Source organism: Lithobates pipiens, unplaced genomic scaffold (genome assembly GCF_037356315.1).
Source record: "Lithobates pipiens isolate NorthernLeopardFrog02 unplaced genomic scaffold, aLitPip1_a1.2 Scaffold_18, whole genome shotgun sequence".
Lineage (NCBI taxonomy): Eukaryota > Metazoa > Chordata > Amphibia > Anura > Ranidae > Lithobates > Lithobates pipiens.
In genome coordinates this window covers 282,458,390-282,484,477 of record NW_027507758.1, presented here as the reverse complement: position 1 = coordinate 282,484,477, position 26,088 = coordinate 282,458,390, and the positions used below count along the sequence as shown (strand labels likewise).

The 26,088-nt window shown below is 40.9% G+C and overlaps 1 protein-coding gene across 2 annotated transcripts in view; it reads right to left on the bottom strand.

The window, feature by feature from the left end:
- The window catches only part of ROS1 (ROS proto-oncogene 1, receptor tyrosine kinase), a 259,981-nt gene that overhangs the window by 219,142 nt on the left and 14,751 nt on the right, over nt 1-26,088 (bottom strand). For both annotated transcript variants that reach the window (XM_077487054.1, XM_077487055.1), the window contains exons 3-5: nt 18,575-18,723; nt 16,315-16,450; nt 12,959-13,166 (exon numbers count right to left, since the gene is read on the bottom strand). In XM_077487054.1, the coding sequence (XP_077343180.1) occupies nt 12,959-13,166; nt 16,315-16,450; nt 18,575-18,723 (493 nt within the window). The remainder of the gene's footprint in view (nt 1-12,958; nt 13,167-16,314; nt 16,451-18,574; nt 18,724-26,088) is intronic.

The following is a 26,088-nucleotide window of genomic DNA, read 5'->3' as shown; positions in this document are numbered from 1 at the left end:
ATAAAACCTGAGCCTGCTCCCCCTATACTCGGTGCACATATGCCACAGTCCTTTTAAGCACAAAATATGCTTTAAGCCACAAGCCAAAAAGTGTTGTCATTTCCCTAACTTCCCTAGTCGCTAACTCAGGCTTGTGGCTGCTCCAGCATACCTGCATTGAAGAAAGTCCATAAATGGTTGAGTCCATGGATGGCATCAAACTCTGACATCGGCATGGCACAGAAAATCCAAGCACAGGCAATGGCGACAAGTATGGGCTCCCTTAGTAAGTTAGAACAGGCCAGACCAGAACTGAGCTGGACAGAAAGTGCCCTAGGGTCCAGGCCTCTGTCCTTTTTATAGCACACAAGACAAGGGGGTCAGACCCAAGAAAACTCACCAAGAAAAACCAGAGTAAACAAATACAATTAACTCCAAACTTCCCAGCTAGGGCAGCGTTAACCATTACTTGCCTAAAAGCACATCATTGGAGTGTGGGAAGTAAGCCTACACAAGCACAGAGAAACATGCACACTCCATGCATTTCATTTCCTGGTCAACATTCAAACCAAGACCCACAGCTGCAGGGCAGGGGTTCTAACAACTAAGCCTTTGTGCTTTCTGTAATCATTTTAATCATGTATGTAGTACACTCCCTGAAGGTGCCTTATGCTGGCCATAAACTGTACAATCTCCTTGATCTTTTCCATAACTATGTAATATGGAGGACAAACCTAAACATTGTATTTAATATATAATAAATCAGGCAGGCCCTTGCACTATGTAGTTGATGGTAGATCTAAATTATATTGTACAGTGTATGATCAGCCTTACATACCTACATGGACTGTGTACTTGTTGTGCCCTACTGTTTGTACAATTTGTGTCCTGTGATGACACAGGGAACACAAGAGGAACTACAGAACAATCACACGAAGCCAAGGAGCTGGTCCAGGCTCTGCAGGGATCCTGACAATAATGTCAGGATACACCCAAAAGCCTGACCAGCAGCTGGCTCATTATGTCAGCATGCAGCTCCATAGCCCAGTGCTTCAGTGAGATTTGGAGGGGCAGATCACTGGTAGTCATCACTGTGTGCTCAGAGCGAACCTGAAAACTGAGCAATCAGCTGTATCTGATTTCTCAGTTCTCAGTGTAGAGTTGGCAGTGGGCATCTGCAGCATTGGATCAATATTGCAGCCATCTAGGTGAGTGTGGATGTATGTTATTTTTTATTCCCACACTTCTCTTTTAAAAAGAAGTTTAGGAATCTATACAAGCAAACAATCATACTCACCTAGATGGCTGCAGCACCAATCCCAGCTGCAGATGTCCCCCGCCACCTCTAGACCGAGAACTGAAAAATCAAAGACTGCTGATTGCTCTGTTCTCAGTCTTCACTGAGCAGACTGTCACCGGCTCTCTGCTCTGCTCCTCCAGCACTCAGTGTGGAGCTGAGAGATGCCAATCCAGGCATCTGGGTGGATCCCTACTGCAAAGTTGGAATCAATCCAGAGCCTGGGCTGGCTCTATGATGTCAGCCAACAGTGGATTTTAGCCCACTGTCAGATGAAAATGGGTCAAAGGACTGCAGAACGAAGTACACTTCTGTTACCACTGGGAGAAGTAGGGCCAAAAGAGCTTTGCCCCTACTTCTCCTTTAAATTGTAAGTTCACCTTCAACAAGATTTTCCAAAAATCCCCCCATGCAATTCCATTTTTGATGAATAGTACTTACCAACACACCTATTTTAAATTATGTATGTTCTCCCACAAAAAACATCTAGCCCCTCATTCCCCTCTGTCCTGTGGTTTGCAGGTCCTGTTAAACATTATAATTGTGCACCCCATAGCAGCTATGCTGGGCTGTTCAAACTGCAGTCCTGTGCAATGCCCTCTCCTTAGGGTTGCCACCTGTCCAGCCACGCATCCACCATACAATATATGACACTATGCATATCTATAATAATAAATGGAAACATTGGAATACAACTTATTCATGACTTAGATAAATATTGTTAAGTCTTCTCCTCTGATTGAATAATTTTTTTACATTGACACAATGTTAAATGTTTGTCTTCTACTTCTAATCCCTATTTACCTGTTGATAAGAGTACACTATATTTAGAGCCGCTATATACCTTTCCAGACATTGGATATTGTCCGATACAATGATTGTATGTTATTAATCTTTTAATAAAAGCGTTTGTAATCAAAAAAACAATGAACATCTACTACTGTAGCCTTTCTCTGCCACGCATCCTGGTTGAGAAGAGAATGGACATCACACTGAGCTCCAACTGCTCTGCAGAACAGTGTGTCAGTTGAGCCAGAGCTCGATTAGGGCAGGCAGAAGGAGCAGCTCCCCCAGTGAGCTTGGTTCTACATCAACCAGGAGGCAGCTAAATCCCACTGGCAGTGGTGAAGGTTGAGCCTGGATGAGTGGGAATGGGGGTGCTGGACGCACCATATAGTTCAAGTAGGGAGTGGAGTTTGGGGCGGGGAAGATGCTGAGAGAAGAGGTCAGGAAGGAGATCAGTGACAGCACCAACTGGAATAAGTGCTGTGCAGCAATTGAGGCTAACAAGACTTGCAGAGCCTAGTGGTGACAGGCAGGGACAGTCTGCTCTGTACTGTGTTAGGTGCAGGCTGCCATTGCTCTGATAATTAAGTATAGGCATCTCCAATTCTGCTAAATGGGGTGTTGGTGATATGGAGGTGAAGTGTCGAAGTGTGAGGTGCCCAGGTGTTGGTGTTTTGAAAGTGCCCAGGTGTTGTTAGCGACATAGAGGTGCTCAGGTGTTGTTGGCAACATGGAGGTGCCCAGGTGTTGTTGGTGATATGGAGGTACTCAGGGGTTGTTGGTGACATGGAGGTGCAGAGGTGTTGTTGGTGATACAGAGGTGCCCAGTTGTTGGCCACATGGAGGTGCCAAGGTGTTGTTGGTGATATGGAGGTGCCCAGATGTTGTCATGGAGAAGTCCAGATGTTGCTAGCAGCATGGCGCTACCCAGGAATTGTCAGCAACATGGTGCTGCCCAGGCTTGCATGAGGGTGCTGAACATTGCAGAAAAGCTGTTTGTTTGCCCACTGACAAGGCTAGATTTATACTTTTGCCCCCTTTCCTAAAAGAACTGTCTTGTGTCACTTCCCTAATTCCCTGCTCAGCAGTATATACATGCGTGTATGTATGTGAGTATTTGTATGTTTATATGTACTGTATGTATGTATTTTTAATTTTTACCCCTAATCCTGTAGGACCAGAACTACTTTTTTTAGAACTTATTCAGAATGGTGACAAGGGTTGCCACTCCTCTGAAAAGCAATCCATGCTTGGGTTGCTTTTAAATGAGTTTCACAGGCAGTGCATCTTCAGCAGCATCTGTTTTAACCCCTTAAATGCAGCATCACTGTGCCACCACTAAGTGCAATGCACACATTCTCAGAGCAGGTGCGGCACGGCCCCATTCACCTGGGGGTATACTTCCTGCCACAGCATTTATACAACCCAGGGTTCTGCCTCTGCAGCTAAAAGGGGAGCAGATGAAAGTAGTAAAAAGGCTTTTCAACCACATGGTTTTACTGTTCACCAACCTCAAAATGATTGTGGTGAGGGTTAAGCACTATGCGAGCCACATTATTACTCTTCTTGGGGCACACAAAGGTGTCCCAGGTATTTTATAATCCTATAGTGTATACTACAAAAAAATTAAAAATCATGTGTGAAGAAAAGGTGGTAACCCTACCTCTCCCCACTCCACTTGAGCTCAGTAACGTCCACTTTAGGCCGCTCAAACTGCACGCATGTGCAATGCACGCTTTCCTTCTCTAGCTGAGCTTGTGAAACAACCACTATATATGTGAGGCCCTCTTTGAAACCTGGCCAATGTGGTTCCAGTGAATTCTATCTTTAACACAGTTGAAATGTTTCCTAGGTAGAATTAATAGCTCACTAATTTATTTTTACTTGTCTGGAATTGCTCTTAAACTCTGAGCCAAGCATTGTGAAACAACTTATTAATTACTGGTAGTTTACTGATTTCTGAGCTCTGTCCACTTCTGAAAAACAGTCTAATTATCTACCTTCATTTCTGTCTAAACAAGTGGAGTGATAAGGTCACAGGCATACTCTAGTACTTTTATATTTTAACTACAACACAAGGGTGCGTATCCCACCGCACCTAAGTCAACTGGTCTTAAAACCTAACTTTTATTAGTTCACAAATAAAATATTGAAAAAGTGTGTGAAACAATGAATTGTGTTTTTACTAAAAGGGGGCACCTCAAAAAATGAAAGATGAGAGATTACTATGGTGGTCACTATCTAACCATGGGTCTTTAGAAGCAGGGGAGATATTTGCAGTATTAATCTGATCAGAATCTCTCTGGCTGTATAATAGAACTGCCTGATCTGTTGGGCTGGCTTTGCTGCAAACTGTCTAGCTGCAGGAGGCTACTTTAATACCCTACCTGTCAATAAGATAGATAACCTGACAGATGCCTATAAGCTGTTTAAAATAAATATCTTTCAACAGTTGTACAGCTCAGCTTAGATAATTCTATCATTAGTTCTATCTGTAGAATATGCTTAGTATCCAATCTACAGCTCTACTTCAGCCGATCCATCTATATCGGTAGTACTACAATTGCTACCTTGTTGTAGATAATATGCCATATCTAATGACCACTATTCATCTCTCATCAAAAAGAGGTGCTTAACCCCCACTGAAGCCATGTATACCCACAACCCAAAAACTCATCAAATGAACTGAAAGTCCAAAGAACCTACATGTTTCGCTTTAAAGAAAGCTTTGGCAGGGTTAAAGTCCAAGAGATAAAGGAAAAGGAGTGCATAGGGCTTAAAAATATTGTGGGAGGTGAAAAATTATCCCCACATGGCAAATCATAAAATGGCTGACTTGTTTTTGTTTTTCTCCTATATATAGGCAATCCCTCAAAAAAGGACGCTACGTCTGCGTGCGTATGGTGTATGACGTAATTTACATGTTTGCCGTTATTGCAAATCTTTATGTGCGATCATATAAATTTATTCACATAGTCGTGATGCCAGCTTGTGGCAAAATAAAAGAAGGCACTCTAGTTCTATAAGAATATGATTGCCTTCATACATTCACAACACTGTTATATTTCATCTTGTGGGGAAATAGGAGAAGACACTCTCAGTTCTTACACTTAGCCCTTGTACACACGGTCGGACATTCCGACGGAAAATGTCCAATCGGACCGTGTTTTTGGATAATCCGACCATGTGTAGGTTTCATCTGACTTTTTCCGTCTGAATTTCCGACCAACAAAGTTTGAGAGCTGGATATAAAATTTTTCCGACAACATGATCCGATCTGACTTTGTCCGATCGTTTGTAGAGAATTCCAATCGGACAAAGTGCCACGTATGCTCAAATCAAATTCCTAGACCAAAGCTATTGGCTACTAGCCTGAACGTAGTCCCGTCTAAATAACGTCATCACGTTATGAACGATCGGATTTTCCGGCAACTTTGTCCGGCCGTGTGTATGCAACACCAGTTTCGGACAAAATCCGTCAGAAAAAATCCGACGGATTTTGTTGTCGGAATGTCCGACCGTATGTACAAGGGCTAAGAGTATACATATTTTATAAATATTACACACCAACTCTAAAATATCAAAAAAGCGCATATAGAATATTTTTATTTCATTTTATTTTACAAAGCCATTATCTTAATTTAATAAATTCTTAATTATTCAAACATATAAATGTATATTATCTTGGTATATATTTATTTTATTTATTTACAAGATATCCAGGTATCAGCTGCACAGCCTATTTCATTTTTATTATTAATTGTGTACACAGGGTAAAAAAGTAAAACCCTCATTTAACTCATGAAATGCTTTTGAATTTAAATGGAAGATCCATCTTGCCTCTGCTTTTGACAATCTTTTGTCCAGATCCCCTTTTCGAGGACCCTGTTCAATGATTCAAAATTTTTAATTAAATAATTGGTCACTGTGTCTTTCTCTCATATGTCCTGCCAGAGTTCTCCCCCTTTTTAGAGTTATGTAATTTATATGCTCCATGACACGTCGTCTAAATTGGCACATTGTCTTGCCAATATATATAAAAGAGAACATGGACATTGAGCGGCATAGATAACTCCTTTGGAGATACAGTTAAATAATGACTGTAATTGATTATCATCATTCTTAGGATTACAGAATTTCTTGATCGTGGGGACATATCTGCAAGCCTTACTGTGGCCGCATTTAAAACAGCCTTTTGGTTGTTCAGGCAGGCAGGTAGAGTGTTGTTTTTGATTTTTAACTTTATCCAGGTGACTGTGCACTAATAGATCATTCAAGTTTCTTCCCCTTCTATAGGTAATCATGGGATTCTTGGAAAGGATCTTGCATAAATCTTTGTCATCATGCAGAATCTCCTAATATCATCTAATGATGTTAAAAATCTGCCCTGATTGATTCAAATAGGTTGCTATAATTTGCATACCTGATTGGGGATCTGTTTTTCTTTCCTTAGGGTCCAAGAGAGTTTGTCTAGGTACTTCTCTCACTCTAGTGTATGAATTTCTTAGATCTTGAGTTTTGTAGCCTCTCTTAAGAAAACGTCCCACTAGTAGTTCACTTTCAGCTTGAAATGCTTCTTCAGAAGAGCAATTCCGTTTCGCTCTCATGAATTGGCCTGTGTGGATTCTATGAGCAGCATGTTTGAACATCTGCAGCAGGATCGTGCATCAGCTGTAGGATTGTGCAGCGAGTTTGGGGATCGGCATCAAGCAGCGGTAGCAGGGATAGGGCATCTCCTCCATTCTTCCATCTTGGCGGCCGTGCTTCTCCTACCCTCCTCCTAGACGTCCAATAGGATCACTTGTCCTTTCAGCCAACAGGGTGACAGGTCTTAAAACTCGCTTCCTGATTGGCCAGGAGGGGGATCAGTGTTTTAACAGTGAATATTAATTTGCTGTTGTAACACACCTGGGTGGGGCCTGTTCACATTCTATGCGCCCGATTTTGAAGCCTATTAGAGTCTCTGGCTCTAATCAGGTGCTTCAAAAGAACACCCACCCCACATTGGAATCCATGCGCCTGGCATCCAAAAAGGGACTGGACGCATGGATAGGGGGGCGGCACCCGTGCACCTTTAATGGACGGTCCGTCCCTGGGTGAAAGGCAGAAGGAAATGCTAAAATAAAATAATGGTCAAATCAAAACTGTCAGCCATGTCAAAAAGAAGTTCTATTTTTTTTTTATATAGCTAATGCTTAACCAGTTCCTGACTGGCACACGCAGATGTATGTCGACAGAACAGAATAGCACGGCTGGGCAAATGGGCATACCTGTACATCCCTTTGAATTTGTCGCCGTACCATCGCATGCGCGCCGCCGGCTGGGAGCTCTGTGAGTTGGGTCGCGGGTATCTCCATCCCCATCTCACGGAGAGGAAGAACGGGGAGATGCTAATGTAAACAAGCATCTTAAGTGGTTAAAGCAGAGCTAAACCCATCAATTTAACTGATTCTCAAAACAGTTACCATACATCCAAGGCTTGCCATGAATACCTGTCACAGTTGCTAAACTGAACTGTCAAGTAATCAAATGGCTGGTGTCATAACTGATCACATGTACAGCACCTTGGCAGCGGCATATCAAGCAGAGGCCTTGATGCCAGCTTCCTTGATTGTAAAGGTTTGGAGGGTTTAGTTCAGCTTTGAATGCAGCAAAGTAACCAAAGACAAGAAGAATCTATTTATTTTTTATGGCTTACCACATTTAAAGTGTAAGTTCGCCTGCAGCAAGATTTTTCCAAAATACCCAAGTTTTCTATGCGATTTTATATCCTGTAAATAGCACATACCAGCAATCCACCTCCACGGTAGCTAGAATTTAGAGAGGGCCTCATATGTATGGTGGTGGTGTCAACTTACAGAAGAATGCATTGTATAACTTCCTTTCTCTCAGTTTGCCGCATCACTTGTGATACCCATGTGCAAGGGGCCAAAAACTGTGTGTAAAGAACTGATTGATGTTGAGTATAAGTGTCTAAAGGTGTGTAAGCATACAGACAAATATAGATGGGTAACATTTTTCTTCATTGTTAATATTGTAATATCTTCATTTATATTTATGGCATCCACGTACACTAAAAAGTAAATTACTGCACTCAATAGAAAAATGTTCTATTTTTGTTTTACTGCTCTGTACTTAATTACTGTATTACTGATCTATCCTCCGCTGTGTGCATTGTTCCATAGACAACAATGCATCTCATTTCAGATCAGTAAAAAACTCAGCATTTTGTTTCTCTAAGGCCCCTTTCACACTGATGTCCCGTTCAGGCCCGCCTGTCAGTTTTTCAGGCGGACCTGAACGGGTGCTCCATAGACATGTCCGCTGACATCCGACCCGCTCCGATCCAAAAAAGTGTAACGGAGGAAAAAGCTATTTTTCCATCCATCTGCGGATCAGATCGGGTGACGACGGGCACTGTGGTCCGTCGTCATCCGATCTCCCATAGGGGAGAGCGGCGCTGTGACAGGTCTGTCCCTGCGTAGTGTGCAGAGACGGACCTGTCATCTCCCTGCTCAGCGGGGATCGACGGAGTGATCCCCGCTGAGCAAACGGATATCCACGGGGCGGATCAGAACTGATCCGCCCCGTGTGAAAGGACCCTTATATACAACAGTAAACAGTTTAGAAAAAGGTGTCCTATCATTATATTACCAAAAAATAAAGTGACATGGATTGATGAGCTACATCTATGTCTGGATTAGGGGTGAACTGGGTTCATATCTGAACTCGGTCCAAACCCTGAAAGCTGTCACAGGATCGTATTCCCACCAACCCAATGAACTGTGGGCAGGAGGCCCCGTCGTTGTATGTAAACAAAGGGGTGGAGATGGTGATGACATCATTGACCTAAAATGGCTACATGTAATTTTCCCAATATGGCCATCCGGCCCCAAGCTTTCCTGCCCATTTGTCTAACTGTAGTTCCGGCCCACAGCCCATTGGGCCAGCAAAACAACTAACTTCCAGGTTCGGACTGAACACAAGCTCAGCCCTGTTCTGGATGAAATTTTTTTAGCAACCTTCTCTTAAAAAATGACAAGTGCTTCCACTGATGGCCTTCTTCCGAACATCCTGATTGCATGGTTGTTATGCTGATTATTCTTTATTTTCCGAATCCCCAATTTTCGAGCAAGTATACAGATCAGGGATATCAAAGAAAAGTCTGTGCTTATTTGCAAGCTTGACCCAGATAACGGATTTAGGCCTCTTCCACACAGGATGGATCCGTGATGATCCGCCCCGTGGACATCCGCTTACTCAGCAGGGATCGCTCCATCGAGGAGTGGGACACTCCCAGAGTGCTGATGTACTGGTATTATAAGAGGCTGATACAAAGTCAAATGCAGGTATTAATATTATTTGAATTAAAAAAACTTTTAATAAAACACAAAACAGCATTTACTGTTTTTTTTTTTTTTTTAAATCTACATGAAGTTTAGCTTTAAGTTAGCTTATATATGTATGATCAGACTTTTATGGTACTGTATTTAAATAATTGTTGTTCATTTAAATATTCAATTGAAATGTTTTCATTTAATTTAAATTATGTCTAAGGATTGAATGAGGATTGTGATAAAAGGACATTCTAATGAATCACAGAATAACCTTCACAGTTTATTTAAACTATATATGAACTTGATTTATGTTTTTTTGTTTCTGCTGGAAGTATTTCTCGCTTGAAAGCCTTTGCTATATACCGAATAAAACCATTCTGGAAGGTTAGGAAGTAGGTAAGCACATATCCATTTGGTTCTCATTCATCTATGGTTATAAATATTGCCTGCATTGTAATTGTATTAATTCAAGCTTGACTTCAGTCAAAACTTTTTTTCTTTTTGGATAATATGAAAAATAAGAGCTAGTGCATTGGCATAAGGCTAGGTTTACATTTGAGTAGATGGAGGCTGGTTGTTTGACATGAATATGCCTGAAAAACATTGGTTAGGCACACGTCACAGAGGTCACAGGGATAGAAAGACACTGACAACAATAAAATGTTTCAAATAAGTTCTAATCTATCCCCACCTTAATAAAAGTGATGTGGTTCTGATATCATCGTTGTCCCTGTTAGACAATTTTCCCATCACTTCCAGTCCCTACAACACTCAGTTATCAGGACAGGAAGTGAAAGGAAATGTCTCCAAGGAGGAACTCAGACAAGAAAGGTTCTAGCCCTTCCCTACTCTATTCAAAGCTATCAAAAAAGTGTTTAATGGAGTTGTACTTTGAATTTGGGATGGAAAGAACACAAAGAAAATTAACTTCAGTGCTTCAGGTAAATACTACAAGTATGAATTCCTCTACAGTACCTGCAGCTACAGAGGTCAGTGAGGGCTTTTTTCAGCTAATTACAAACATCCGGGCCCTACAGCCTTATTGAAAAAAAAAACAATTGAATTCAAATCCAGCCACTTGATCTTACTGCTCAAAGAAAAACTTCCAGGAGTTGAAGAGTCATCAGAAAAAAAAACACACAAACAAGAGCGCTGTTGGAAGGTGGTCACTAGGTAGTATTAAAACTGAAAAAGTGGCAAGACCATGAAACATATGGCAACTAGTTTGCTTGTGGTTCAAGGCTCCTCCATTTGAGCATTGTGGCTTCCTCCCAGGCTTCTGCAGTTCCTGTGAGGTCATTTCCTGTCCAACTGTGTGTCACTTCCTGCAGGATGACTTTTTGGAATCTGCAGTACAATCTCTCCACACTGAACATCATCTCTCCAGTTGATTCTGGCCTCTCCCTTGGAGTCACCTGTTTGTCCCGCGATTCTTGTGGTCCCTAAGGCTGATATGCTATTACTGTCATCTTTCAAGTGTCACAGTGATCTTTTTACCATAGCATAATTTATTTTAAAGAGCCATTTAAAGAGGTTGTAAACCTCGTTAAAAAAAAAAAAACCTGCAAGACAAAGGCATAATGAGCTAGTATGGATCGCATACTAGCTTATTATTAAATACTTACTTTAGAACGATGCACTGAATCTTTGTAAGCACCTGAGAACATGGCTGACATCTTCCACCGGAGTTACTTCCGGGTTCCCCGCTCCGGCGCTGTGTATGCATGTGGGAGCCGTCGGTCACGGCATAAGCCCTGAAGAAACAGTACCAGCGGCCTGTTTCTTCAGTGAGCATGCGCAGATGATGTGGGCAGCAGCGCATATACTGAATCTCTCCTAAACTGTGCAAGGTTAGGAGTAGGGTTGTCCCGATACCACTTCCTTAGGACCGAGTACAAGTACCGATACTTTTTTCAAGTACTCGCCGATACCGATTAACAATACTTTTTTTGAATGTTATGTGACAGTTTTCAAAGCACAATACAGATTAGGTGGCACTGATAGGTGGCATTGGCAGATGGCTGGCACTGATAGGTGGCTGGCACTGATAGATGGCATTGATATGTGGCTGGCACTGATAGGCTGCACTTATGTGCATTCGGCACTGATAGGTGGCATTTATGGGCACTGATGGGCAGGCCAGGCACTGTCATGCCATGAGGAAAGGATGCCTGCGACACCCATCTTGGTAATCCTTGCACTCAGTCGCATTAAAAGCAGCAGCGGCCATCTTATTACATCCAGCCCGAACTATATGGGCTGGGTGTAATAAGATGTCCACTGCTGGCTTGCTGCAGCCAAGTGCAGAGTGTACGCCGACACAGAGCGTCACTTCCGTTGTTCCTAGCCAATGACTTCCAGTTGCGCCGGGTCGCTCTCCCAGGTATTGGATCTGGCATCGGGAACATTTGCGCGAGTACAAGTACTCACGCAAATGCCCAGTATCGGTCCCGATACCAATATTAGTATCGGTATCGGGACAACCCTAGTTAGGAGATACTCATGGTACCTACAGGTCAGCCTTGTTATAGGCTGACCTCTAGATAAAAGTGGTGTAACAGAGTTTATACAAGAAAAAGACAACTTCTCTGGTGTCTAGGTCTTCAAAGTGTAATACCGACAGTTTTAAAAGGTAGTGTCAAAAAGGTCTTGCAGCCCTCCTCCGAATATTGGGTATTCAAATACTGGAGAAAACAAAACAAGAAAGGAAGGCGCACTGACCTAGTGCATTACCATAGATAGAGCTTTATTAAAAACAGAACATATAGCAAAATGGCTACTCACAAACGAATATTGATAAAAGGCATTGATAAAAGGCGTTTTAGGGGAGAACCCCTTTCCTCAGAGCCAAGATGGGCGTCTTGGCTCTGAGGAAAGGGGTTCTCCCCTGAAACGCATCAGCCGTTTGTGTTGGGGTATTAGTCGATTCATCTGACATCAGATCTGGACGTGTGGATGTTCGGTGTGATGGACCCATTTGTATTGATTATGCCTTTTATCAATACTCATTTGTGAGTAGCCATTTTGCTATATGTTCTGTTTTTAATAAAGCTCTATCTATGGTAATGCAGTTTATAATCACTTTAATTTGTCCTTATGTGCTCAATAAACCTTTTTTAATGGAACCCGTGGACATATGCCTTATGTCATGAACTATTTAGATAGAAACATATATCAGTCTATCCAGCTGAACTCATTAATGGTGCTTTAGCACTACCTAGTGACCACCTACCAACAGCGCTCTTGTTTTCATGTTTTTTATAGTTAATTCGCTAGTAAATGTAAATTTTAGAATGTAAATAGCCTGCTTACTGTTACAACTTAAACACCCTAATTTTCAGGGTTGGGGAACATGTAGACACTGAATGTGTAAAGAGAGCACGAGAGAGTGAGAAAAATAAATATTTATTTGGAATACCTACTCATATTCTCAAGATACATTTAATTGAATACCCACTTAGATTGACACTTTTGCACTGCTGTTCAAGGTTATATATAGAACAGAATTTTGTGTAGACAAAGGAGTTCAATTTTGAAAATATATTCATATACACATTACCTGTACATTGTTGCTTCTTTTGTTCCGTAAAACTGGAAACTCTGTCTCTCAGCCACTGAAAAGTGTCTTTGGGCTTCACCCACAGTGTAAAGGTTTAGGTTATATCCAGTAATTCGTCCATTTGGGAATAGTGGTGGAAGCCAACTGACCTCAATTGTGTGACTGCTAGAGCTGTAAAGAGTCTCAATCTGTGGTGCAACTGAAGGTACTGTAATTTAGAGTTACATATTCTATAGTTAGATGAATTTTATTTTTAAAGTGTGCATACACTATACATGAAAAATATGGTTATAGAAATAGAGTGAAACTTTTAAAATTTGCTTAGTCAGTAGTTCATTCGATTCATTCTTGCTATCTTGTAAATATTTAAAGCTGCTGTTTCTGTCTTTGCAAAAAACTCACCATGCCTTTTTAAGATGTACAAAATTGCAGCATACAAAGCTGCCAAGCAAAAAATAAATAAAAAATACAAAACAGAAAAAAAATTAAGTGATAGCAAAACAATTGCCTCCTCATCAATGTTGCCAGTGCTGAGGTCACCCAAGAGGATGACAGACCTAAGACCAGTGAAGTGCCTTTACATTTCTTTTTACCACACACTTACAAATCTATTGCTGTTAGCTTACTAACCTAACTGCCTTAGGCTCTTGTGGGGAGCATATAGGGAAAAAATTCTGTCAGATTTGATATTTTTTTAAATTTCATATTTAATTTACTTTAATTTTAAGATAACATTTAAACGAGCATGCTTAAAAATTCCAGCCCAGCAGACTACACTTATAGGTTGTATCCCCATAAAATTTCAGGCCTGTTGCTATATAGGTATGCTCTTCAACATTTTTTCTAAGAGGGACCAAACAAATTAGCCATCTGTTAAAATAATCATCTCCACAACAGATTGACTTGCATTTCACTGTCCCAGAGGAGTCCCTGTTATACAAGGTGCTAAGCCTTCTCCCAGTGAATTGGCAGTGGGGTTTATTGGGCCCTTTATCTGTTCCACACACAACAAATTATTTGCAAAAAACATGGACATTGATTTAAGATACCGTATATGATTCAAATTCAAATAAAACAAATTTTCACTTCTACAATTTTTAAAATTTGCATGAACAAAAAATCAGGGGTATTCTTCTTGTGTTAAATCTGAGTTTTGTCTTTACCGAGGGGATTACAGCCTTTCTCAATCTTTTTAACAAGGAGGAACCATTAAAAAAACTTCAAGGTCTCAAGCCACCACTGTTTATATTTATTATATCTACAGCTTATTAAAGGACATTAGTGTGAGCAGTAATTTTAGATATACAAATAAATAATAGAAAATAAGGTATGTGTAGTATTTAGCATATTTGACACTTACACTGCATTCACACCTTAGTGTGTTTTTTTAGGCATTTTTTGGGGTGTTTGTATAACTGTTTTTGAGCATTTTTGAACATTTTTGTACAGTGTTTTTAAAGGGTTTTTGCACCTTTGGCAATTTTCTATTAGCCACCAGAGACAAATATAATCTGGTTAATCGTTTGTTGCTATGTTTTTCAGCTTTTTCATCTGAATTTATTTATTATTTATTTATTGTTATTATTTATTAAAAATGTTTTATCGAGTTTAGGGTTAGGGGTTAACTTATTTATTTAGTTATTTTATTATTCATTCCCTTATTATTTATGTATGCTGTTAGGTTAGGGGTTAGATTAGAATAAGGGTTATGGGGTTAATATTAGGCTTAAGGTTTGGGGTTAGGATTATTTTATTTATTATGTATTTTGTTTATTATTGATTTACTTTTTTTTTATTATTTCTTTTAAGCAGAAACACGCTAAAGGTAGAGCAGCAAAAAGCACTAAAGCGCTCAAAAATGCTTGAATCAAGCGTTTCCATGCATTTTCATGGCACAAAATAAACACCAAAAACACACCAATTTGCCCAATTTGAGCTACAAAAAAGGTCCAGAACTTTTTTCAACTTCAGGCGACTTATAGTGGAGATATGAACCATCTCCATAGAAAATTATTTTTTTTTTTTCTTCTGCAGCATTTTGGAGCTTTGAGCTGAAGTGTGAATGGGGCCTTAGGGCTGTTTTATAACACAAATGTGTTTTCAGCAATGATAACAACCAAAAAAATAATAATAACGGACAAAAAAAAACAAACATAGATTATGAACATTGTAGTGCTTCCTTAGGGCTGCTAGTTGCTAGTTGGTGGGAAGTTCTCCCTTGCATTGAAGATCAGTGAAATAGTGCCCCCTTTAACTGATGGTCAATTAAGTGACAATTTACATTGGTAGTCAGTGTAGTGCCCCTTACGCTGGTGGCCAATAAAATGACCCTTTACATTGGTGATTTGGTGGAGAAGGCCCCACTTACATTGGTGGTCTGTAAGTATATTGGTGGTCAGTGGAAATAATGCCCCTTACATTGGTGGCCAGTGGTACTTATGCCCCTCTTACAGATATCTGAAAAGATTATCGATGTCAGTAGCCGAACACCCTCCTGTTCGGTTCGCTGAGAACATGTGAACACGCAGAATGTGTGAACACGCAGAACATGCGAACATGCAGAACACACGAACACCGTTAAAATCTATGGAACACGAACATGAATAATCAAAAGTGCTTATTTTAAAGGCTTATATGCAAGTTATTATCATAAAAAGTGTTTGGGGACCTGGGTCCTGCCCCAGGGGACATGTATCAATGCAAAAATGTTTTTTAAAAATGGTCTTTTTTTTGGGAGCAGTGATTTTTTTAATGCTTAAAGTGAAACAATAAAAATGAAATATTCCTTTAAATGTGGAATATTCCAGCAGCTTTCGAATTTGCCACGAACACTGCATATTGTTCGCTGTTCGGCGAACAGGCGAACACCCAATGTTTGAGTTGAACTTACGTTCAACTCGAACATCGGGCTTATTCCTAGTCAGTAGTAACTTATAAATGGTAGAAATTGTTCATTGCCCAAGGAATCACTAGCATGGAAGCCTGTTTGAAAAAGTCTGTCATAGAGATTCATCATACTACTAGAGGTATGGATTTCATATCCCATTTCTAACTCTTTGGTTGGTTAATTTAATTAATGACTCATAAGAAATGTAATGAGAGCGAGTCCTTTTCATTATTCAACACTGGATCAAGAGATGGCAGAAGTGGAATAACGAACTACATTGCCAAAGGGCACTCCTCTCTACACAGATATTAGAATCTACAAATCAGAATGATCCATGTTAGCTCTCGCAGATCAGTTTACTCATCCATATTCAAATTCCTTTATATAATGTATATGATAAAGAAATATTAAGTAATAAAATGAAAGAGAATTCAAACTGAGCCCATTTTATTACAAATGTCATTCTTACCTCCATTTGGAAGTGTCCTGTAGGCAGGGCTAGCTGTAGAATAATACTGCATATGACAAATGATCCATATTACTCTAAACCAATACTCAGTGTAGGGCTGCAGGTTAGTCACAGTAAATGATGTTTCTGTTACTGGCTGTATTCCAAGTAAAATGACAAAACCACACAACAAAACACGTTAGTATTTCCAAATGTATTTTAAGGAGAAATGCATTTTATTGAATCGTATAAGATAGTAGAAAGCATCACATTAATGGAAAATATCCAAAAAATAAGCTACTAATGTTTCAGAAAAAAATATGAATCCATCCACAACATGTAGGGTAGACCATACGAAATATACCCAATTATTCATTGTATGGGGTTAACATATAAAACAGTCAAATTATTTATAAAGTGCTATTATTGATACATCCATTTCCCTCCAAATAAAATTTCCAACACTTGAATTTGCTGTTTACACATTAAATGTTGGTTATACCTGCAGTGTGTATAATATTTGTTACATTTGACTAAAAGACTTTCCAAAGCCACAGTAGTGTGTTGTTGTGTGTGATTATATGACTCGAAGGCCACTCTAGCAAGCTTTAAGAACACCTAATGATGCTTAAAGTGCTATTTTCTTCCTGTGTGCATCAAAATTTAGTACTTTAAGGGGGAATAAACTGCTCCTTAAGTAAAACATTCACTTGAGTTTTACCATTTCACTGTGTTATATAAAAAGCATACTTATGTAATATCATGTTAATTACCAGACTTTGGTTGTTATATTTTGAGGTAAATTTCCGGGGCTGTGCTCATTAATTTAAGGCCTTTTGTCCCAAGAAAAATTAGGCTACAGAAGCTAAAAGATATAAGGTGCAATCAAGACAATGCCAAAATGAGATTTATTGTCATCCCATCAAGGGCATTATAGGAAAAAAAAGACCCTCTGCTGATGGTCAGCATGCGGTGTTGATGGTACCATGCTCTGGTCCACACAGCCCTTTTGTGATAGGCCAGGAGGAGAGGGAAATGTAGATAAAACCTCAGTGCCGGGGTCTATGAGACCTGCAAGACTGACATCTGAGTGACTTGGAAGTACAGTGGGAGCAATACTAATTCCTAAATGTAAGCAAACAGCTTTATGGAATGTAGAAGAAAGCATACATGATGGGATGGGATTTTTGAGACAGAGAAGGGTTTAACAACTATTGGCTATGCTTGTGGAGGTGACCACAATAATACCAAGACATCCTGTCAAACTTAAGTGGCAAGAGCAGTGATAACTGTAATGCTGCGTACACACGATCAGAATTTCCGACAACAAATGTTCGATGTGAGCTTGTTGTTGGAAATTCCGACTGTGTGTAGGCTCCATCAGACATTTGCTGTTGGAATTTCCGACAACAGATGTTTGAGAGCTAGATCTCAAATTTTCCGACAAAAAAATCCGTTGTCGTACATTCCGAGCGTGTGTACACAATTTCAAGGCACAAAATTCCATGCATGCTCTGAATCAAGCAGAAGAGCTGCACTGGCCATTGAACGTAATTTTTCTCGGCTCGTCGTATGTGTTGTACGTCAGCGCGTTCTCTGCGATCGGAATTTCCAACAACATTTGTGTGACCTTGAGTATGCTAGACAAGTTTAAGCCAACATCCGTCGGAAAAAAATCCATCGAACAGCAGGTGATTTCATGAACAGATTCCCTGGTGAACAAGAACAAAAGAGAACAGATATCACTTTTGTGATATGCAAGTCTGTTCAGTTTTTAGCTGTAGGATGTACAGCATCTGGACCCTTGCAGACCATTATTATTTTTTTATTTTTGCAGACCTGGACGGTAATGAGATGTATACAAATGCACATCTGTTTGCTTCCGTCTGCCTTTAAACTAACATGAAGCTTCTGACTGGCGGACCTTATCAGACTACCCATGTGAAAGGGACCGAATAATGACACAATCCACAGCAACCAGTAAGTTTTCACTGTTCAGACCACAGTAAACTAAACTCTGATAAATTGCATTGTGTTTTCTTATACAAATCATTTATTACAACCGCAGAAATGGCCTGTGTTAATGGAACCTCCTATTTTAAAGGTACTTATCTAAAGGTGGTTATAGCCAGATTAATATATAGCTGGTCTTGCAGGGACTAGCGAAATTCCAATCAGTGTGTGGCCATCCTTGTCCAACAGAAGTCAATCATTAGATCGCCTTCTAATGAACTGACAAGTTCAACCACAGCGTGCATGTCAGTGATGTTGGACACATTACCTGCGTATATTCCCATTCTCCTGGAATGCTGACATATTTACTCTGAATTATATACGTTACTTCTGATATATTTGCTGCATTCCACCTTAATGTTATATTGTGTGACCCAGCGGAGGATAAAACAGGAGGTGTTGGTTCAAAAACACAGTCTGTAAAACAAAATAAGGTTAAATTATTTTGACCAAACAATTGTTTTCAATTTTCTTAGATCAAAGTAGAACAAATAAATAGTTGCATGTGTATTCTATAAAAAAGTTTTCTTTTGTTACTACAAATTTTTAAAAATGTACCCTATGTAAGATTGTATTAAAACTGGAAGAATACATTATCCCTTAAAAGGATACTTCTTTTCCTAAATCTTATTTAGTTACCCTCCATCCTGCAATCTCTAACATCTGGAAACCGTGTTTGGTCATAACCAAACATTGGGTTGATTTACTAAAGGCAAAAAGGCTGTTCACTTTACAAAGGAAGTTGGACTTTGCAAGTGAATTGTACACAGAGCTTATTGAACAAGGTGATATTAGTGGTATGTTGCATCTCTGTCTGTTTTGTTAGTTATAATTTGCAATTAATTTAGAGTAACATAAATGACAGACATAAAATAAGCCTGTACTGAGAGGCCATTTAAAATGTTATTGCTGGCCTCTTAAAAATTGCTTATTGTCTGGATTTTTATACTAATGAAATGGTTTTGTTTAGTTTTTTTTTACTTTACTGAAATGACCTGGCCTTGCAAATTAGGTATTCTAACTCCAGTTTGATGTTCTGCATTCCAGGCATTCGTCCCGAGGCGCATACTGCCCTAAATGTTAATACACTTGGTGCACCGTCCAGCCCCATCCAGCAGCAACAGCTGTCATCCTCTCATGGTATTTTACAAGCAGGGCCGGATGGCGCACCTGTGCCTTCTACCCAAACCTAAACACCAAAGTCTCATGCACAAAGGCTAAACATCCAGTGTGTATGAGGCCTTAGACAGCTACATATCTAAAATGTGAGCCAGAGACAGACAGGAAACTAGCATTTTTAGGGAGGATCACAATGGCAGTCTACATATTTTAATACATACTAGACATATGCATTAGTTTTTGTCCGAATGCATTTTCGTCCGAATTTCAGCTATTTTCGTTTTCGTTTTGACAAACGATAACGAAAGCACAGAATCCGACATAAATAAATGCTTTATTTTCGTTTTCGTTGTTACAACAGTTCGATATAGAATAGGAGATTCGACGTGACTCTGACAATAACAATCTGTGTCTATAGAACCTGTGGTCGAATGTGCCTAACCTTACCGCTATTAGTCCAAGATTATATAGAGAAAATATTCGACAGAGAAAAAATATTTGACAGAGAGAAAAGATTCTGCAAGTTACTGTCCTAAAAAGTGTTTGGGGACCCGGGTCCTGCCCCAGGGGACATGTATCAATGCAAAAAAAAGTTTTAAAAACGGAAGTTTTTTCGGGAGCAGTGATTTTAATAATGATTAATGATGATTAAAAGTGTAATATTCCTTTAAATTTCGTACGGGGGGGGGGGGGGGGGGGTCTATAGTATGCCTGTGAAGGGGCGCATGTTTCCCGTGCTTAGAACTGTCCCTGCACAAAGTGTCATTTATGCAGTAAAAAAAGTCCTTTAAAATCACTCGCAGCTATTATGAATTGTTAGCTCCGTAATACAGAGAACACTCATTGTAAGTCATTGCTAAAAAAAAAAAAAAAAAAAAAAAAAAAAAAAAAAAAGCGTGGGGGTCCCCCAAATTAATTACCAGGCCCTTCAGGTCTGGTATGGATATTAAGGGGAACCCTGCGTCAAATTTAAAGAAAAATTTGATGTGGGGTTCCCCCTAAATATCCATACCAGACCCTTTATCCAAGCACGCAACCTGGCAGGCCGCAGGAAAAGAGAGGGAACAAGAGAGCGGCCCCCCTCCCTCCTGAACCGTACCAGGCCACATGCCCTCAACATTGGGAGGATGCTTTGGGGGTCTGTGACCCCTCAAAGCACCTTGTTCCCATGTTGATGCAGAGAAGGGCCTCATCCCCACAACCCTGGCCGGTGGTTGTGGGGGTCTGCGGGCGGGGGGCTTATCAGAATCTGGAAGCCCCCTTTAACAAGGGGACCCCCAGATCCCGGCCCCCCCTGTTTGAAATGGTAAGGGGGTACAAAAGTACCCCTACCATTTCACAAAGAAAGTGTAAAAAATAGTTAAATAGGACAAACACACTTTTGAAAAATTCCTTTATTAAAAATAAAAAAAAAATTAAAAAAAGATTCCAGCGGTGGTAATCCACTCTTGCTATCCAGCGACAGACGATCATCTCTTCGGGGTCCAGCGATGGCTCATCTGAATCAGCGCAGCGAATCCATCCATCTTCTGTCTCCACGGAGGAGACACTGCAGGGATTCCGGCGGCCTGACGTTTGTTATATGCGGAGGGCGGGGTCACCCGTCACCAGACCCCGCACCCCTCTGACACAAGGGGAAGCCCGGGCTTCCCCGTGACGTATGGGTGACCCCGCACCCCTCTGATGTAACACAGGCAGGTTTCCGGTACATCAGAGGGGTGCGGGGTCACCCATACGTCACGGGGAAGCCCGTGTTTCCCCTTGCGTCAGAGGGGGGCGGGGTCAGGTGACGGGTGGCCCCGCCCTCCGCATATAACAAACGTCAGGCCGCCGGAATCCCCGCAGTGTCTCCTCCGTGGAGACAGAAGATGGATGGATTCGCTGCGCTGATTCAGATGAGCCATCGCTGGACCCCGGAGAGATGATCATCCGTCGCTGTAAAGAGTGGATTACCACCGCCGGAATCTTTTTTTTATTTTATTTTTAATAAAGGAATTTTTTCAAAAGTGTGTTTGTCTTATTTAACTATTTTTTACACTTTCTTTGTGAAATGGTAGGGGGACTTTTGTACCCCCTTACCATTTCAAACAGGGGGGGCGGGATTTGGGGGTCCCCTTGTTAAAGGGGGCTTCCAGATTCTGATAAGCCCCCCGCCCGCAGACCCCCACAACCAACGGCCAGGGTTGTGGGGATGAGGCCCTTCTCTGCATCAACATGGGGACAAGGTGCTTTGAGGGGTCACAGACCCCCAAAGCATCCTCCCAATGTTGAGGGCTTGTGGCCTGGTACGGTTCAAGAGGGAAGGGGGGCTGCTCTCTCGTCACCCCTCTTTTCCTGCGGCCTGCCAGGTTGCGTGCTCGAATAAAGGGTCTGGTATGGATTTTTAGGGGGACCCCCACATCAATTTTTTTTTAAATTTGACGCAGGGTTCCCCTTAATATCCATACCAGACCTGAAGGGCCTGGTAATTGAATTTGGGGGACCCCACGCTTTTTTATTTTTTATTTTTTATTTTTTTATCAATGACTTTCAATGAGTGTTCTCTGTATTACGGAGCCAACAATTCATAATAGCCGCGAGTGATTTTAAAGGACTTTTTTTCTTGCATAAATGACACTTTGTGCAGGGACAGTTCTAAGCACCAGAAACATGCGCCCCTTCACAGGCATACTATAGACACCACCCCGTACGAAATTTAAAGGAATATTACACTTTTATTGTTTCACTTTAATCATTATTAAAATCACTGCTCCCGAAAAAACGGCCGTTTTTAAAACTTATTTTTGCATTGATACATGTCCCCTGGGGCAAGACCCGGGTCCCCAAACACTTTTTAGGACAGTAACTTGCATATTAGCCTTTAAAATGAGCAGTTAAGATTTTGAACGTTGGAGTCCCATAGACTTTAACCACTTGACAACTGGGCACTTAAACACCCTTAATAACCAGACCAATTTTCAGCTTTCAGTGCTCTCACAATTTGAATGACAGTTACTCAGTCATGCAACACTGTACCCATATGAAATTTTCGTCCTTTTTTTCACACAAATAGAGCTTTCTTTTGGTGGTATTTGATCGCCTCTGGGTTTTTTATTTTTTGTGCTATAAATGAAAAAATACTGAAAATTTTGTAAAAAAATGCTTTTTTTCTTCATTTCTATTAATTTTTTTGTAAATAAGTAATTTTTCTTCATAATTTTGGCCAAAAATGTATACTGCTAAATATCTTTAGTAAAAATAACCCAAATTAGTGGAAATTTTTTATTCTCTGTGAAAGTTATAGGGTGTACATCACACCTGATGTACTGACAGCCTATCTCATTTCTTGAGACCCTAACAAGCCAGTAAAGTACAAAAACCCCCCAAATGACCCCATTTTGGAAAGTAGACATTCCAAGGTATTTAGTACATGGCACAGTTAGTTTTTTGAACTTGTCATTTTTTCCCACAATTCTTTGCAAAATGAAGATTTTTTTAAATTAAATTTTTTTTCACACCAAATTGTCATTATAACAGGTTATTTCTCTCACACAGCATGTACATTCAACATATGAAACCCCAAAATAAATTCTGCTCCTCCTCCTGAGTACGGCAATACCACATGTGTGAGACTTTTACACAGCCTGGCCACATACACACACCCAACATTGAAGTAGCAACTTCAGGCGTTCGAGGAGCATAAATTACCCATCTAATCTCTCAACCACCTATTACACTTTTGAAGGCCCTGGAGCACCAGGACAATGGAAACGCCCACAAAGTGACCCCATTTTGGAAAGCAAACACCCCAACGTATAATCTATGAGGCATAATGAGTCCTTTGAATGGTTCATTTTTTTCCCAAAGTTTTTGGAAAATGTGGAAAAAAAATGAAAATGCATTTTTTTTACAAAAAGTTGTCCATTTATAAGATATTTCCAACACATAGCATGTACATAGCAAAAATGACACCCCAAAATATATTCTGCTACTCCTCCTGAGTATGGCGATACCACATGTGTGAGACTTTTACACAGCCTGGCCACATACACAGGCCCAACATTGAAGTAGCAACTTCAGGCGTTCTAGGAGCATAAATTACCCATCTAATCTCTCAACCACCTATTACACTTTTGAAGGCCCTGGAGCACCAGGACAATGGAAATGTCCACAAAGTGACCCCATTTTGGAAAGCAAACACCCCAACGTATAATCTATGAGGCATAATGGGTCCTTTGAATGGTTCATTTTTTTCCCAAAGTTTTTGGAATATGTGGAAAAAAAATGAAAATGCATTTTTTTTACAAAAAGTTGTCCATTTATAAGATATTTCCAACACATAGCATGCACATAGCAAAAATGACACCCCAAAATATATTCTGCTACTCCTCCTGAGTATGGCGATACCACATGTGTGAGACTTTTACACAGCCTGGCCACATACACAGGCCCAACATTGAAGTAGCAACTTCAGGCGTTCTAGGAGCATAAATTACCCATCTAATCTCTCAACCACCTATTACACTTTTGAAGACCCTGGAGCACCAGGACAATGGAAACGCCCACAAAGTGACCCCATTTTGGAAAGCAAACACCCCAACGTATAATCTATGAGGCATAATGAGTCCTTTGAATGGTTCATTTTTTTCCCAAAGTTTTTGGAAAATGTGGAAAAAAAATGAAAATGCATTTTTTTTACAAAAAGTTGTCCATTTATAAGATATTTCCAACACATAGCATGTACATAGCAAAAATTACACCCCAAAATATATTCTGCTACTCCTCCTGAGTATGGTGATACCACATGTGTGAGACTTTTACACAGCCTGGCCACATAGAGGCCCAACATCTTAGAAGCATCATCAGGTGTTCTAGGAACATAACTTGCGCATCCAATTTCCTTACAATCTATCACATTTTTGAAGGCCCTTCATATTTCTAACATAGCACGTACATACCAAGTAAGGGGTAAACAAAAAATTACCTGTGGTTTTAGTAGTCCAATTGTCCGCAGGAGAGCCCTGATCCAGGCAGCAGGCAGGGACGTGGTTAGCGACAGTGAATGTAATTGTCCAGGCAGCAGGCAGGAATATTGTCCATCCTGGTAGTAAGCAGGAACATGGTCCAAGTAGCAGGCTATGAAATAATGGGGAAAGGGGTAGAGGCTTCTCCCGCCCAAATCTCTTTGAAGCCTCTGAGTCTCCAGTCCCTAATTCGGGAATAAGAAAACTAAAAAATTAGTTTTCTTCATCCAGAAAAACTATTCTGGAGCCCCTCACATATGTGAGACCCCTTTTGTTCCCACTAGCATAGCAGGGTAAAAGATCAATCCAAGAGGCAGGCAAAAAACGTGGTCAAACAGTCCATGGTCAGTTCCAGAGAAGGCAGAGGCAGGTACAGTTTAGCGTTAGGCAGAAGCGTGGTCGTATAACAGGCCAGGGTCAGTTCCGGAGAAGGCAGAGGTATGTTTAGCGTTAGGCAAAAGCTTGGTCGTATAACAGGCCAGGGTCAGTTCCGGAGAAGGCAGAGGTATGTTTAGCGTTAGGCAAAAGCTTGGTCGTATAACAGGCCAGGGTCGGTGTCGGAGAAGGCAGAGGTATGTACAGTTCAGTGCAGTGGCATAAGGGGTGTGGAGGAAAATGACAGGAAATGAGAATTACGTTTACCATACTTCCCTAATAATGTAGAGAAGTATGGTAACGGCGGAAGCATTCACCTATACAGAGGCCTGGTTGGGAAGGACAATCGGGACAATAAAATGTGGTGACTCTTCTAATTCCTCCTCTGGAGCACACCCGGCATTTTTTTCTGACGTCTGCAGCCTGTTTCATGGGGGGGGATTTTGTCAGGAAAGTGGCGCTCGTGGAGTCTGCTCACACAATCAGAGCGAATAGTTTCTGGTGGGCCTTCAGGGTACAAAAGGGCGGAAATAACTTCTTCTTGGTAGTACAAATAGGATACGGGGTTCTCTGTAGATTTTTGGTAAAGAACATAAGTGTTATACATGGCCAAACTGAAAAGATAAATGGACACTTTTTTATACCAGTGGCGGGATTTTCTTGTGGGAAGGTATGGTTGAATCATCTGATCGTTAAAGTCCACTCCTCCCATAAACAAATTGTAATCATAGATGCAGGCTGGTTTCTGGATTGGGCCGTTTCTTCTGGAGACTTCTATGTAGGTGTCATTATGTATTGTCGTCAGCATGTGGACGTTTCGTTTGTCCCTCCACTTGACAGCCAATAGCTCCTGGTTCCGCAAAGATGCCGTCTCCCCTCGTTGTAGCCTTTCATTGACGAGTTTTTGCGGGAAGCCCTTTCTATTGGCTCTCACTGTACCACATGCTGGGGTGTCTCTCCGGTGAAGATTGCGGAAGAGGGGCAAGCTCGTATAAAAATTATCCACATAAAGATGGTATCCCTTTCCAAGGAGTGGATAGACAAGATGCCAGACCACTCTTCCGCTGGCTCCAATGTACTCTGGGCATTCAGGGGGGTGCAGTTGGGAGTCCTTCCCTTCGTACACAAGGAAGGAGTAGATGTATCCCGTGGCTCGGTCACAAAGTTTGTACATTTTAACCCCATATCGGGCCCTTTTGCTGGGGATAAACTGTTTGATGCCAAGCCTGCCTGAGAATTTTACAAGGGACTCATCCACGGAAATATTCTGTTCGGGGGTATATAA